This window comes from Trichoderma gamsii (genome assembly GCF_001481775.2).
Source record: "Trichoderma gamsii strain T6085 chromosome Unknown Scaffold_16.2, whole genome shotgun sequence".
NCBI classification, from domain to species: Eukaryota; Fungi; Ascomycota; class Sordariomycetes; order Hypocreales; family Hypocreaceae; genus Trichoderma; species Trichoderma gamsii.
The window spans coordinates 575,174-591,310 of NW_020171353.1; the positions used below are offsets into that span (position 1 = coordinate 575,174).

Sequence of the window (16,137 nt, forward strand, 5' to 3'; positions counted from 1 at the left end):
GTGTTTTGAAAATAAGAAGAAAGGGGAAAAAAAGTCACACTCGTCTATTATATCCGCCCTCCAACGCCATAAATCGCTGCCCGCACTCGTCATGCCTGACTTACAGCATCTTCCGTGCAGCCGCTTCAGACCTGCCAAGCGGAAGTTCCTCAGCATTGGTGCTGACCGTGCTGTCCCGCCTCTTATCCCCAGCCCTGACCAACCCTTCAATTCCAAGGGATACCTCGCCAACCCTCCGTAGAACCGCAAGTAGCGCACCGCGCAAATCTGCCGTCAAGTCCTTTTGGAGCAAGTCAATGGCGAGCGGGTAGAAAGAGTGCAAATGGGTTTTGAAAGCGTCTTCAGGGAAAGTAGCGAATCCCTCAAGCACATCCACGACGACTGGTCTCCATGCAACAATGTTTCTCTGCTGGCTTTCTTCAGCTAGCAAAGAGTAACCCGTGATAATGTCTTCGCACAGAGGCACCAGAGCGGCTTCGATGTCGGGTCTGCTCTTCAGCCTTTCAGGTGCATCATCTATGAACATCCTGAAAAGGATAGACACGTATGTCGCCGCAGCACCGCTTTCCTGCTTCAGCAAGTTGGGCGGCTGTTTCATGAATCCTTCTCGCCAAAGCTTCATTCGGAGTTCTTTATCTTCGTTGAAGCGGCGAGCGAACTGGAAAGAGCGCTTCAATAGAGCCATGAGTCGCAAGAGCTCGGTGGAAGGGATGTTTGCGTACACGGTGTCGTTGCTAAAGAGCTCGTTGACCGTCTCAATCATTAGAAGCTGCAGGACACAGCGGGAAATGATGCGGTTGAAAAATCGCCGGCGAGCAGCGGTCACGACGACAGGTTGCTGCTGAAGACTAGAAGTTGGTTTGAACTCTTCCAACTGCTGTCCGTTAGTGGCATGAGCCGCTGGGGTCTGTGCCTCATCATCGTCTAGTTTGTGCAGAGTTGGATGATGAATGGACTCTGTGTCGGAAGCGCCGTTCTCCTCTCCGCCATTGATCTTCAACGTGTTTTCATCCCCAGCGGAAGGAGTTTCAGCAAGGGTTGGACTAAGAGGCGAAGTGAACTCCAGCCCATTAGATGACGACATTGACATAGAAGTAGTTGCTTCCATATTTGCCGCAGTAAAGAGTTGATATGCTGTTGTCCGCTCGAATAGCTCACAAAAAGCTCCAACGATCTTAGTCCAGTGTACCAGGTTAAACTTTGTCACGTTTTTCAGTATCAGCTGTTGTAAACAGTTACTACCAATGCGTGATATGGTGTCGTTTTCTTGGCAAATGCAGAGGGCGAGCAGCTCCAAGAATCTGTCCAACATGTATTCCAGCGCATCAAAGTAGTGTGTAAACAGCGTAATCATGTTGCGTAGAGCTTGAATCATGGTAGTGGACAGCCAGACGGACAGCTCTTCATGATTAAGCACGTTTGTCATTTCTGGTCTTGAGCGCAGAACCATGAAGATGGGATAGAGCTGCTGTCGCCAAAGGATATCCCAAAATGGCTGGGTAAACCCGCCTCCGTATTTGAGGAGCGCAGCGAAGAAATACTCCAGGGCATTTGAACGGACTTCAAGGTCTTCGCCAGTCATTAGCACATCATGGAAGGCAAAGAGCACAGGGAACCAATAGCCCTCCTCCATGGACGTTTTTGTCTGCCCCTTTTTAAGAGGTTCTACAGGCCCATCATTCTGGGACGAGGATGTATTCCATGGCTGATGCGACAACGGGCACTCCGGCGTTTTGAGCATTGTTGGAATAATCGATTTCAGCAGCTCCAAAGCGCCTAGACTCTTTTTCTGGAATTTGAGATTCTTCGAAAACTCTGTCAAACAGACAATGAGGTCCGTAAATGCTCCTTGAGAAATGACGACGCCAAATTTTTCCTTGTACACCTGGCTGACGTTCTCGTAAGCAAGATAGACAATGCTCTCGTACGGTTCGCGGGCAGCAACTGTAAAGACACCAAACATGGTCCTCCATCCAGAGCGGATATTATCTCCTCGCGCTTGAATCATTTGAATGAGGCACCGCAGTACCATGTCTTTGACTGTGATATTGTGCGAGTTGGACAATACATGCTCAAATGGCTTTAGGAAATCCTTTTGAAACTTGAAACCCGCAAGCTCTTCGATCTCCATGAATCGCATGGACAGCTGTCGTAAAGAATCCAAAGCAAAGAAAACAATGTTCATGTTGTTATGGCATCCGACCTGGTTGAAGTGCTCGCCAAGTACTACCCAAATATTGCTCCACTCAAATCTCACACGGTTCATGTTGTAGTAGCTGATTTCAACAATCTTTTGCAGACTGTAAGTCCGAGGGGAATCGTTCGAGCCCGAAACCTTGATTTCGTCCCAGCTGACCTCTGTCAAGGCCTTGGCAAAATAAACCATGGCTTCACCCGAAAGGTCCGCTGTGCTGGAGAATATTCGATCGACGCTTCGAATGAGTTCGTCTGAGCGGCTTTCGAGAGCAATCTCGTGAGAAAAGCCCTTGGGGCCAGTAGCAGATCTCTGTCGTGGTCTGTTCTTCAATTGCATAGATGAGCGAGATTCCGATGTCCCGGATCGCTGAGGAGGAATGAAGCGCGCCTGGGACACATCTGGGATGGCGCTCTCATCAACTCCGCCAGAGATCAATTGCAATCGATCCAGCTGACTGATGCACATGAGAATATCCTTCCATGACTCTTGCAGAACATTGCCCTCTGTCTGAGCGAGGTCCAGGATCACTTTCAATGCTTCAATGTTTTTGGCTTGCATCTCCTGGGGGTTGTTCAAGTTTGTGGCATTTCGAAGTGCGGAAATGAATGCTTCTCGGGGCGTTGAGAGATGGAAGAGGCACGCAATCTGGGTTGCCAACCTCATGCCCTCTAGGCACAGCTTATTTACTTCGAGGTTGTGTGCTTTTTGCATCTGCCCCGAAAGCGCTGAGAAGATGGACATCCATGTAATATCAAACATGGCCTCGACATGCTTGAAGGATGTTGCTTCGATGTACTTGGGAGCAGTCTTGGAGGCGTTTCGTCGCTGGCTCTTGAACAAGTTCTTGAAGAGCTGCTCTGAACGCAGCGCAATCTCCTCTGACTGTTGCATATAGGCTTCCCGCTGCAGGTCTCGGCCTACATTTGAGAAGGCTTGTCCCAAGCCTGCAGCCAAACCGCTTGGTTGGGTAGGAAGATTGCCCTGGGCAGCCGCAATGTCTCGCTCGCTCTTCAAAACAATTTCGTTACTGGCAATTTCTTCATAGATGGAAATTTGATAGTCATGAGGCAAATCTGCATTATCATTGATGCCCGCATTGTTTCGAATGAATTCCTCCTTGGTCATTCTCTTGGCGATCTTGCTGCTGTGCAAATCTGTATTCAGCAAGATCACCGAGTACGCCAGTACGTATGCCGTGTCGGCGTTGGCAAACGCGTTGGGGTTGCCAAGCACGTAACGCTCGGCAAACTTGAGCATAAATCGATCGATTTTCTGCGCCTCTCCTGGTAGACGGAATGACTGTAAGAATTGACGAAGGGCATCAACGAACCGCTTCTTGGCGAATTCCATAGAGTCCACAAATGCGTGCATGGTATCGATATTTTTCTGATCTCCTTCACCGAGATATTCTCCGATTTGCGCTTTATCCAGTTTGTCTTCATTGAGCAAAAAAGTGGCTATATCTTTAGGCGAATCGCTCGCGATGAAGCCATCGCGAAGGAGCAGCTCAATTCCCTTCTTGGGCTTGAAGTTGAATTGCCTGATTCCCTTCATGAGGGCTGTTTTCCTAGCCTTTTCTTTGCTGAGATAATCCGGGTCATCCTCCAACACGGGAGTCGAAGGGGGCAGGGGCGTGTCAAGTCGAGAAGCGCTTTCGCTTGTGGGGTCGATGGACGGCCGCAACTCATCAAATGAGGTTCTGGCATCTGCATCTGTGCGAACATTTTCGCTATCTGAGCGTACAGAGGCGGACCAATTTACCAAGGAGCGCAGCGTCTCGACAAGGGCCTCCAGTGACAGGCGTTTAATCGCGTATTCTTTGGGGTAGTCGGCTTCATTCTCCTGGTGCGGGATAATCTGCGCGACGGTGAGCGACGGGGGAAGGATACCCTTGAGCTGCCACTCGCTCGCCGGAGCAGTCTTCCCTCGATATTCCTCATACGCCTGTTCATGGATGGATGTAATCGAGACGGGCGCCGTTGCAAATTTGGAGAGATCTTCAATGACAGTTTGGAAGATGTTCTCTACAGACTGATCGCAGTCATAGTTGAGATATGTCTCAACCAAGGCCCTCGGATCAGCGCAGAGGCGGTTCAGGATGGAAACAAAGTAGAGTTTCTGTGTTAGCGGGGCATTCTTCTGAGACAAGAGTGCCAAATAAATCTCGTTGAGAATGACCTCAATTTCTTTCTAGTATGGAATGAGCTTCTTACACGCATCGATGTATGACACATAGGAAGATAACGTACCTTGAACGAGGGGCGCATGTACTTGAGCATGAGCCAAAAAATCTCACAGCAGATATCAAAGATTCTGTCCACCGAACTGGCTCCATTCCGCGTAATGCTAAGACAAAGATAAAATTTAATGGCTTGAAGAAAAGTGGTGGGCTCGTTACTCTTAGAGCTCCTAATGGTACAGAGAGGCGAGGTGAAAACAGCAATGTTGTTGTTCAGAAGGGTGTGGATGAGGTGTAAAGAAACGAGCTTGGAGCGCATTGCTCCACCTCGCAAGTCGAAAAGTTGGTCAGAGGGCAGAACCTTGGTCGATAAATTGCAGAAAGATCGGAAAATGAGATAGGCATCCCGTATGTAAACCTCATCTTCAGCATCTAGCGCATCGCTGTCCTCCTGCGGACCGGATTGCCCTGACACGGACGCACTGCTGTCATCTTTCTTCTCTGATTTGAGTCGCGTAACCATGGTAGGTCCTTCGCCAAGGGTCGAATCGTCGAAACTCTTGCGATGCTCCAAATCTTTTAACGTGAGTTTCGCAGCATTGGCCGGCTCTTCCGATGCTTCGTTGCTATCTAGCTGCGAAGCCGAAGCCGAAGCGTCTTCGCCATCATCACTAAGGCGGGTGCCGTTGGCAACCTCGGATTGTTCAAAGGTAACATTGCTTGCGCCATGCTTCAGGTTGTCCAGACTCAATCTGGCTTCCTTCATGTGAAGTCTAGTCTTGACTCGCTCGAAAACGGTGCCAACCATCTGGGTGAGGGTGCCCTGTGCAACCTGCTGGTTGGCCGTGCTCCGAGAGAGCAGGAAAATATTGTAGGTCTGGCGCACAGCCTTGAGCAGGCCTGCGCCATGAACGACGATCTTGTCATTCAGGACGGCCGCTAGGAGTGACTTGACAATCTGCAGCTGGATCTCGGGGGCCGTCGTCTCGCCTAGAAAACAGTCGCAGATGGTATCGATGGCTCGTTCAATTAGCGGGGATGCCGGTTCGGCGCCTTCCTTGTGCCCATCGTCCTTGGCGGGGAGGGAGAAGTATGAATATGATATCAGCTTTCCAATGCAATCGAGCGCTGTCGTTGTGAGCTGCGGGCTGCCGGTCTTGGTTGCGAGCTGGAGAGGCGCGAAGACGATCTCGGGGTCGGGCAGCTGATCCTGCTCTTTGATGGCATCGAGGGCTGTCTTGGTCAGGTCGGCCAGCTGCTTGTTTCGCTGGGCATCTTTAGAAGTCGCAATGGCGTCCAGAGAGGACACCACGAATTTTAAGGAGCTCATGGAGCGCAGGGAGGCCGGATATGACAGACAATCGCCGAAGGAGGACGCGGGAGTTAGAGACCTTGGGCTTGGTCCATCGATTGAGGCTGCGGTTCGGAGGCGAGGGCACGGGCGAAGACGGAAGCGTGGGACGAAGTGCTTCGCGAGCAGGCCGAGGAATTGGAGAGGCCGGTGCCTTGTTCCGCAGCTGGCGGGTCAGAGAGAAGCTGCGATATATCAACGCAAAGAGCTCGGATTGATGCCTCTCGACTAGGGGACAACATTTCCAAAAGAGAGGGAGCCAGAGAGCGGGCCCCATTACGCCGCCTTAGCCTCGAGGCTACGTACCAATTGGAGGTGCGAAACAGCGCGTGCTGGAGTACAGAGTACTCTAAATGCTCCAGCTCAGCCAGTGAGATGCTGCAAGATTGCTCTTGCTCAGGCACCAGCTACAAGTATCCAGTACCTGAGTATCGCATTTATTGAGCAGCAAGCCACTCTCAATTCAAGCCACAGCTACCTGTCAAACACTCTAATCTCTAACAAGACAGTACCTCGCAAGGGTCCATTGCGAGAATGCACGTTGCAGTTGGAGACGGAGCCCATTCTTGAGGCTCTGCCCCAACCAGGTCTCTGCAATCAGGCACCTGCATATCCGAGATACAATTGAGAATACTATCAATATTCGTCTGCCTGCCGCGATGTTTCGAATTTTATATTAGTCACCTGATAGGCAGCCAATGTTTGTCGCAGTTGCTGCCATAGGCACCGTGCAACCTTACAGTAAGTAGGCTCCAGTCAGTTCAGTGCCATTCGCCTCTCAGCATTCTCTTCAAACAGGATCGCCGTGTTCAGAACTCGAGACGCTTCGCTGCCTCCTTTTTCGATAGCAGGCGTTGCTTATTAGAGTAGCTTACCTAACTAGCAGCGCTTACTGTTTGCAGCAGCATCAGACACGATACGAAGCGCCTTTGCCGCATATATATGAGACAGCCATTCCGCTGCTTGGGTTAGCGCAGATTTGCCTCCCGCTGTCCAAAGGTCAAATGCCTTGAGGGGTTGAGATAAGCATCAGCGCCCGCCAGAGTTCTCCAACTCTGAGAGACGGGAAAGATGACATTCAGCATGCGTGCTATTGACTTTCTATTTTTGCCAATCTTCATTGGGACACGAGCTAATAATTATGCTGTCACATACCTGCTTATTTTCTCTCAGGCGCCACTTACAAGCGACTTTGGTAGTACTAACATCATGGGAATTTTTTTTTTTTTTGCTAGGAAAAAAGACCAAACTACTATAAGGCATTTAGCAGATTTCGGATCTAGTATTGTTATGGATGGTATTGTGCTGCAAGAATAGATTGGCTGGACAAGCTACTGTTGCTAGACCACTGCTAAGCTGGTACGGAACGCCTGGAAGCACTTGCCCGCCCGAAATCCGGAAATCATGCAAGTGCGTAATCCCGGGCGACCTTTTGAACAAGTCTTTTTTTCTTCTTCTGCTGACCACTGCCAATCAGAAGCTAGGCGCAACCCATTGTTTGCTAGAATGAGTAAGTGAAAATGCACAGTCAATATCTGATGCGTATAACAAGTACGCTACCTATGGATATTATTTCTGCGCTGAGCACGAAATTATCCATCAATGTTAAACTGCCACGCGCTGCCACCTGTCAGTCAGAGCGTAAAGAATTTGACTTGCAGCACCGCATGGCCAATTTGCGTATTAGGGCTCTTCCAAATAGAGCTTCCCCGGTTCGAGGGCACCGCTACATGAAGTCTATTAGGCGGGCACCCGCCCCAGCTCCAGTCTGAACTGCAACGACATGCCAAGCACCAGACATTCAACTTGGTGCTCACCTGGCTTCTGCTAGCCTCAGCGCCCCAATCCGCTGGAGCTATTTTCCGCCGCCCTTCCGGAGGGGGCGGTTCAATCAATCCATCCACCTGTAGAGCCAGGTGAGGCCCGTCGTGCTCGGGGCAAATCCACCGCCGCCGCCGAAACGCTGTCGTCTCACTCGGTCGCTTTTTCGCTGAGCGCCAAAACCTGCGTCTCGCACTTGCATCCCATCCGCCCTCTGCTTCGCCCGACCCTGTGATCGCCTGGCGCCGGCGAAATCGACTGTAGCCAGATGTCGTCTCTGTGAGTGCGGCAAGGCGGACCAAAGACGAGCCTGGCGACGACGCCCGCCTCATCGCAGAGCCACGATCCGAAGCTTGAAACCGAAAACGACTGTCTGCTGGCTCAGATCGCTTCGACCAAACACCCGAATCCCGCTCGCACGTCTTCTCTGCCCCCACGTGTAGCACTTCTACCTGTGTCTGAAAAGGCTACAAATCGACCCTCACGTATCCAAGTTTATTGTTTGCGATTCCCTTCCACGCGCCAAAGCGAGGCGAATCACCGCTTCACCGAAATCCAAGATATATACCGATTCGCACACAACACTTCCTTGTATACGCACAAAATGTACTCCGTCTTACTCGCCGCCCTCGGCTTTTTGGTCGCTGCGATTTCGGCCGACGACAGCGACAACATCACCACTTCAGCTGAGACTGATGTCCCTCCAGACTGGGCCACAAACGATGCTTTGCAAATGAATCTGTCCACTCCGGGCGGGCAGCCCAACCCGCTCCAATTTACAGTCATTCCTCTTATTCCCAATGCTGGCACGAACCAGTCAAGCAGTAGCTTCGTAAGATTGTTTCTGGAAGTCTCTGTTACTGTCTTTGCCTCAATGCTAACAAACCAACACAGTCGTTGAACATAAATGGCAACATGATCGCTACCGACGTATCCAACTTTAACAAAATCAACAAACCTAACGACGTGGCTTATGTATCATGCGACAACGACAATTCTTCGTCCGGCAGCTTCATCAGCACCAATGAGATGCTAAACGATCTCGTCAGCGCAAATCCAAAGGCCATCGTCTTGTATTCGCTCGCCGGCACTTGGTGCAGTCTAAATTTCCAAAACCCGCCAACTTTTCTTAATATCCTTTCCATGGCCGATAGCGGAGAGGCTCAAAATGTGCTGGGTGCTCTAAACGGAACTGCCAACGGCAGAGTTGTCAACGTTTCCATTACAGGAAATTCAACCGCTGGAGATCCCAATGGTAACCCCAGCCCGGGTGGAGGTTCCAGCTCGTCAGTCGCCATGAGCGTTCTCTACACCATAACAGGCCTTATTACTCTTCTGTTTCTTGTCATTATTGCCACGGGCGCCATAAGAGCGCATCGATATCCGGAACGATACGGACCTCGGAGAGCCCTAGGCGGCCGGCCTCGACAGAGCCGAGCCAAGGGACTGGCTCGCGCAGTTCTCGAGACCCTTCCCATTGTCAAATTCAACAACCAGGAATCCGCTAAGCCGGATCCTGAGCTCGAACTAGACTCGGCAACTACTGATGGGCGTGACACTCGAACTCAGAAATCGGCTTCAATCCTTACGGAGGATGCACGACCCGAAGCAGCTACGGCCGCCACGGGTGGTAGCGAGACCAAAGAAACGGCTCCAGTAGCTGAGGCCCATGGTGCTGCCGACGGTGGTACCAAACCAGCTGGGAACGTAGGATGTTCGATTTGTACAGAGGACTTCAAGGAAGGTGAGGATATGAGGGTTCTGCCTTGTAACCACCAGTTCCACCCAAATTGTATTGATCCTTGGCTTCTCAATGTGTCCGGAACATGTCCCTTGTGGTAAGTTGAACGTGCACCTCTGCATTGTTTCTTTTCTCAGTACTAATGCCACCTGAACTAGCCGCCTCGATCTTCGTCCTGATGCTGCTGAGAATAGCGATAGACCGGCCACTGATAGAACCTCTACACTGCCACCTCCATTGATTGTGGAGGGTGAGGATGGCGAAGGCAACCAGCCCCATCACCGCAATAGGATTTCACGGTTTTTCGATATCAACAGGCTGAGGCAAGCAACAACGGAAGAACAAATCGAAGCTCTTCGACAGATGCGATCGACTCGCCAGAACGATACCGAAGCTCTTGGTGCAAGCGGTGACGCCAGCGCCAGCGCCAGCGCCAGCCATGATGCAGAGGGCGAAAGAGGACAGCGGGCTCACTTATCAGCCAAACTCAAGGAGAAATTCCGAATTCGAACCAGGGCTCGATCTCCTGAGCGTCGGGATAGCTGAAGACGTCATTTTTACTCGTCATCTCTCTCAACCACCATTTATCCACGTCAAAGCCACACAGTCATTTTGAACTTTTTATCGTACCAGCGGCTTTTATTGGCCACTGTATATACACACGGCCGGATTTTCCCCTCTACGGCTGCATCCTACATCATTTTCGATCGCTACATCTTGGTAGAATTGTCTATTTGACAGTACTACGACTTCGGCGCTTGGGGGCAACACTTGAACTCTACTAGGCAGAAATGACGAGGGGATTCATGGAAGCATCGCACGGCGTTTTTTGGCATCTGCAAACATCTCTTTTCTATTTTTAAGGCTACTTTTTATTTCAGCTGCTTTCCAGCAAATGGTGGCTTACATGGGCGTTGGGGATAGGCATCTCTTTTGTTTTCATTGGACGTGCGATGCAAGTTAATCATGAGGAACACGACGGCGATTGAAATACACATCAAGGCGTGAAACAAAACTTTCCGCTAGTTAACCAACTAAATCAGCTACAATATGTGACTTGGTTAGAATTGCCGGCACTAGTAGGCGTAAAAGAAATGAGGCAATCGAGTGATTGTGCCGGTGGCTGATGATACAGAGATGCTTGTTGTCGAAGCGACATGCTTGTCTCATACAAGTCTTTCCAGGTGCAGTGACGTGTGACCGAATTGAACTATTTGGAGTTATTGAAAGCGTAGCATGATATGGTGGGCATTTTGATGTATGCTCCGTGTTACGATGCGCAATATCTGATATTTGGCGGCGACGATTCCTTCTCTGACAACAGTTGTGAAAGCTGAGATTGATGAGTGTCATGAAAGTGGTATTGATCGCGGAGAAATAGAATCCAGCCTCTTCTAGAAATGTCAGGCAGCACTAGGATGTCTTTGAACAAATATCGCCATTGTAGAGCCAAAAGGGCTAGAATCTCGAAAGCTGAACAAAGTTGCGCGGTATGCTTGTCCAAGTTTTACTAGGTGCTCGGCAAATGTGCAGAAAGTACTAGGTATGTATACCTATATTGAGAGATCATGTACAATTCCCCTTGCCAGTTTGAGACAAGACGGGCGTGTGCCGAGATATCCTCTTTCTCGAAGAGGGAAAACGAGGGCAGATACCGCCTGCCCCAACATTTTCTTGTCGTGAGTTCTTACCAGCTCAAAAAATACAATCAAAGTAATGATACACATCTTCTCATGGTCTCTCCTCTGCTTATACCATACAATCTCTTCAAATCCTTTCTTCCTCATCCTTGTAAAAAGAAACTGCTATCCTAATCCCGCAATTTTTGCCGTCCTATCAACAGCCAGCCGCTGTAATTCCTCTATTCTCGACTCCATCGCCACCTTTCACATCATGATTCGCACTAAGTCCGTCTTCTGAGTGGCTCTGCCCTCTCATCAAACGCTACGGGTTTCTTGGATAGGGAACTTGAGAGGGACTCCGACCCGTTTAGTCAGAGGACAGTCGACTTTCATCGAGGCCATTCGTCACAGCGCCATGGCTCCGGCAATTGTTTCGCGGCATGAAGGGGCTAAAGTGCCGCTCGGAGGACAAGTCTTCAGTGTCATACTGGCTTTGACGGCAGTCACTATCCTAACTTTATTCTTGAGTGAGATCACCATCCGATATTCCAATCACCTACGAAGCTAACTGCGATGAACATGCTAGCACAAAGAGTCCTGGCAATCAAGTTTTGGCGCCTGTTGCCGCCTGTAGTTTGGTGTCAGTCGTCATAATTATGCTTAATTTAAGTAAGAAATGGAACTAATGTTGCATTTCCAGTGGTGTTTGCCATATATGTTGACTCGTACATATTCGTTGTTGCCACTGCGATTTTACAGCACTCACTTGGAGTCAATTCTAGCTTCGGTATTTGCGAAACAGAAATTATACTGTGCTTGGCATGCTACGTTACCACCAAGGTGATATTTGTGCTCAGAATCTTACCAACCTTCCTCTCTCTTGCTAATATGGTCCTCTTGGTAGATTGTCAGTACCCAATACTTGATATCGTTTAATGCCGGGTTATGCACCATGCTAACCATCTTAGTTTATCTATTTGTTTCTCGTTGAGAAGGCTGTAAGTGCAAATCGAGTCAATGCCCCCCTCCGAGATTCTGCTAACACTACGATACAGTATATCATTCGCGGTGCAACAAAGCCTCGCATGAAATCCACTCTGTATCTGGTAAATTCGCTGGGAATGCTCACCATATACATAGGAGTGGTCATATTAAATTTTGTCTAGTAAGTTCAGTATATGAAAAGCTATCAAATGGCATTAACTGACTAGTCAAACAGCCGCATTGCAAAAATGAACAATGGAGAATGCATAATAGGGATGGAAAAGATCTCAATGATTCCTCTCATCTCTTTCGATGCGTTGATCAATGTGTACCTGACAATTATGTTTCTTATACCTTTGAAGAGTAAATTTATCTGCATCATTTGGAAGCGGCAGCAGAGATGGTACTCACTGACGTCTGCCAGGACTGTACTCTTATACCAACATGGCGAGAACACGCGCCAACATCCGTCTTCGGACAGTGGCATTCCGAACATTCTGCGGCACTGTCTGCACACTAGTAAGCAGCATTGTGTAAGACTTAATTTGCGAAGGCTTTTAAGAGAGTTCTTTCTTTGATACAAGTCGGCTGATGAATGATTTTTAGCAATCTCTCTGTGTTAATGGCCCGTAAGGGAGAACCTGGATGGATCTGCTTGATGAGCTGCAACTGTGACAGTGAGTGACTCGTTTATATCCTTGCCTGGCGATCTCATAGCTAAATCTTGCCCTGTTGATAGTCCTGTTTTCTGTAATTGTCATCCAATGGGTGACATCCAGGGATAACGCCGGGACAGCAAGCGTCAACTCATCCGAGGAACCCAGACGATCGCAAGATCTCGGCTCAGGGGCAAATCGAATATCAACGCCAAGCGAATTTCAAGAGACGCTATCATCGACATTGGCCGATATATCGCTCGTGCCAACCAAGCGTCGATCCCGCGATGGCGATCGTGATGATCCTTATGAGCACGACACCCCTGATGGCGACGCTGCCAAGATGATCAAAAACCCCTCCAATGCCGTCACGGTAACGACAACAATCAAACGAGAGGTCAGGCCTAATCCAAATCACTTTCCCGGACTACACATCAAATCCTCCACAACTTATGGAAGCGAGTGCCTGACATCATTGACATCTGGCGCGATAGATGAAAGATATTTCCCGCTGGAGACCAAGATTACTGCCGGGCGGTCGCATTCTTTGGAGGGCTCCGATCAAACAAAAGTCGATGCTTGTCACTGTCAATCTTTTTCCCTTTGAGAACAATGCTAAGTGTTACCTAATGAATAGTAGTTATTGAGCCAATTGACATTACCTTTTGCTTTACAGCATAATACATAGTTGCAATACAGCCCAGATAACAGTAGGCAAAGTCAATATATATATCTGGCTTAGTAGGATAAGAAAAGCATATCACAGTTTCACAGTAAACACGAGAGATTACTAAAGCTTGTGCGCAAAGAGAGTAGATCGCAAGACCTTTATTGAATTCGTAGCTCGTAGTTCTATGCTAAAGTCTTGTCCACGACCCTATTTCTATACGTGAGATACATACCAGATCTTTCATGCTTTTTCCGTCAACATTTCTATCCTTTGTCTCATGTGAATATTGATATAAAAAGAGAAATATAGACGGAATGGGCCACCCAAAAGTGACTTAGGGCAGGAATTATCTGGGATCACACTCTCTTTCCCCTCTTTGAACAAACAAAAAAAAATTGCGAATCAAAATGTACTGATATCGCGGATGTTGACATCCAAGAACCAGGTAGTTAAAAATATGTACAGGTGAACTTGAGTTGCGCCTTTCCCCTTGATGCCATTCAGTATGTTTTTGTATCTGCTGTGTTTACACCATATGTCCCCTCCTTGCAATAAATAAGCTATGACCGAAATTTTGGCTAAAGATGTGTCGAGATAAATCTCTAGCGAGGTACTGTGATACCTAGGAAGCGAAAAGATGCTATCTCAGCCACTTGCTTAAGTGGAGGCGTAGGTGAGACCGATGCTGCTGGCAGCGGAGGCTGAGGCCATCAGGTTCAAGCCATCAGCGCTGCCAGAGTTGGCAACCATGAAGTAGGAGTAACCCAAGACGTTGGGGTTGGAATCCAGCTTGGGCAGAGCCTCCTTCAAGAAAGCAGTGATCTCATCAACAGAGCCAGAAGGCTGGAACTCAGTGATCATGACAGGCTTGCCACCGCCGGCCTGGCTGACAGCTTCAATCTGGGAGAAGAAGGTGTCGATGGCAGAGGCAGGAGAGTACCAGTGCATGTTGACGAAGTCGAAGTTGCAGTTACCGGCGCAAGCCTCAACCCACTGCTTGAGCCAATCGGCACCCTGGCCAGGCGATCCGGAGTTGGAAACAGCAGGAGCGCCAACCAGAGCTCTGCCAGAGTACTTGTTCAGCCACTGCTGGTGAGCAGAAGCAGCGTCGCTAGGAGACATGTTGGCCTGGCTGGCAATATCGGGCTCGTTGAAGCTGAAAATGGCCTTGGTTCCAGAGGAGAGGAGAGTCTCAACCTGATCATCGAAGCCATCAGAGTGCTGGGGAGCGGGGCTCCAGAGAGTAGGGATATAGCTGAACTGGCTGTCGATTCCAGAGGGGTAGAAGCCCCAGTTGTAGGCCCAGCCCATCTTGCCAGACAGGGCACCGTAAACGTTGGCCAGGAGACCATCGTTGTAAGCCATACCACGACCAAAGTGACCAGCGCTGACAGGAGCTGAGCTGGGGGCCTTGCTAGGAGTAGCAGAGGGAGCAGCCTGGGAAGTTGAGCTGGAAACAGGAGCGGGCGCGGAGCTGGGAGAAGGAGTGGGAGTGGGAGTAGGCTGCTCAGAGGTGGTGGGAGGAGCCGGGGCAGAGGACACCGGAGCAGATGAAGGCACAACGGGTGCGACGCTGCTGCTCACGACGGCGGGGACGGACGGGCGAACAGAGGTGACCAGAGTGGTGGCCTGGGCAGCGGGAGCCGCAGAAGACGAAGCAACGGCGACAGAGCTGCTTCCAGCAGCGGCGTTTCCAGCGGCCGGGCCAGTGGGGTTGGGAACATCCTGAGCGGCGAAGCCACCAGCAGCAGAGGTGGGAGCAGCAGGAGCGGGAGTGGACGCGTTGGGGTCAACGGTGACATAGACGGTGTCGATGACAGTGGTCCAGTCGACGACGAGAGCCTTCTTGTCCATCTGGTGCTGGTGGCGATGGGCGTTGAGGGCCATGGACTGACCCGCGAGGGCAGCGATGGAGGTGAGGGCAACGGCCTTGTACATTTTGTCTAGATTTTGACGGGAGTGATGTATCGATTTCAAACGTTGGAGTAAAGGATTGTGAGAGAAAGTCGAGTTGGACTTATTGATGCTTTTGCAATGCAAGGCAGGTCGGCGCGGCCGGTAAAGAGTGCAATCGGTCTATCAAAGACGCAGTGTAAAGAGTGAACAGCCTTGCTGATTCAAAAGAAGAAGTCGAACTGGCGACGGAGAAGATAAATGAAAGACGAGCTGACGAAAGTGCCAGGGAATGGAAAGCGTTTGAAGGTGAAAAGAAGGAGAAAGGAAGAGATGAGCTGGGGATGAGAGGGGCCTGAAGTACCCGGCAAGTGGAAGCCGCAGATACAGGGCTGGTGCAGGGCCCGATGCAAGGTACAGCGCCAGGGCAGGGATCCCTGTTGGTCGAGGGTGGGTATGGCCCCCCCTGCACAGCGCTATCGTGCAAGTTTTGCAGTGGGCAGACGGCGCCCTGGATGCGATGGGGCCTGCTGACGCTAGCATCAGCGTGCCTGAACACAGTTCAACTGCCTGCTGGACCTCCCTCGGCATGGTTCCATGGCTGGTGGCTGGTGACTGGTGGCTGGTGGTGCTGCGTCTGCAATGCCGTGGATGGTGCCGCGCTTGGCAAAGATGAACACTGAAGCCACTGCTGAAGGCCACGAGAATTGCTCATGGGCAAGGCGTGTACAAACTTAAAGTCGTGTGCTGCTTGTTCATGCCCAAGAGCAGTCCGGTAGTACATGTCAAAGCTTAGCAGCAGATGCTAGCCTGTATGGATTACATTGAGTCCCACACAGTCGTGGTTGGACCTGTGCTCGTGTTGTTCAGGCACTGGTGCTTAGTAGTAATCTACAAAGCAATAACTACTCAGGCATCCCGAATCCTGTTTGGATAGTGATCCTGTAGTAGCACGGCCAGCAATATATTGCATACCTCTGCTAACAATGTAGCAGCTGCTGCTGCTGCGTCATCCCCTTGGAG

At 50.1% G+C, this 16,137-nt stretch overlaps 3 protein-coding genes across 3 annotated transcripts; 1 reads left to right on the forward strand and 2 right to left on the reverse strand.

The window, feature by feature from the left end:
• Positions 1-100: 100 nt before the first annotated feature.
• TGAM01_v205345 (hypothetical protein) lies at positions 101-5,706 on the reverse strand (the record flags this gene model as incomplete). Its single annotated transcript, XM_018807776.2, has 2 exons — positions 101-4,387; positions 4,447-5,706. The coding sequence occupies 2 exons, from the start codon at positions 5,704-5,706 to the stop codon at positions 101-103; spliced, it is 5,547 nt and encodes a 1,848-aa protein (XP_018658964.2).
• A 2,446-nt stretch (positions 5,707-8,152) lies between these two features.
• On the forward strand, positions 8,153-9,835 carry TGAM01_v205346 (hypothetical protein; the record flags this gene model as incomplete). Its single annotated transcript, XM_018807777.1, has 3 exons — positions 8,153-8,380; positions 8,443-9,386; positions 9,448-9,835. The coding sequence occupies 3 exons, from the start codon at positions 8,153-8,155 to the stop codon at positions 9,833-9,835; spliced, it is 1,560 nt and encodes a 519-aa protein (XP_018658965.1).
• Positions 9,836-13,878: 4,043 nt separating this feature from the next.
• Positions 13,879-15,159, reverse strand: TGAM01_v205347 (hypothetical protein; the record flags this gene model as incomplete). Its single annotated transcript, XM_018807778.1, has 1 exon — positions 13,879-15,159. The coding sequence occupies one exon, from the start codon at positions 15,157-15,159 to the stop codon at positions 13,879-13,881; it is 1,281 nt and encodes a 426-aa protein (XP_018658966.1).
• Between the last annotated feature and the right edge of the window lie 978 nt (positions 15,160-16,137).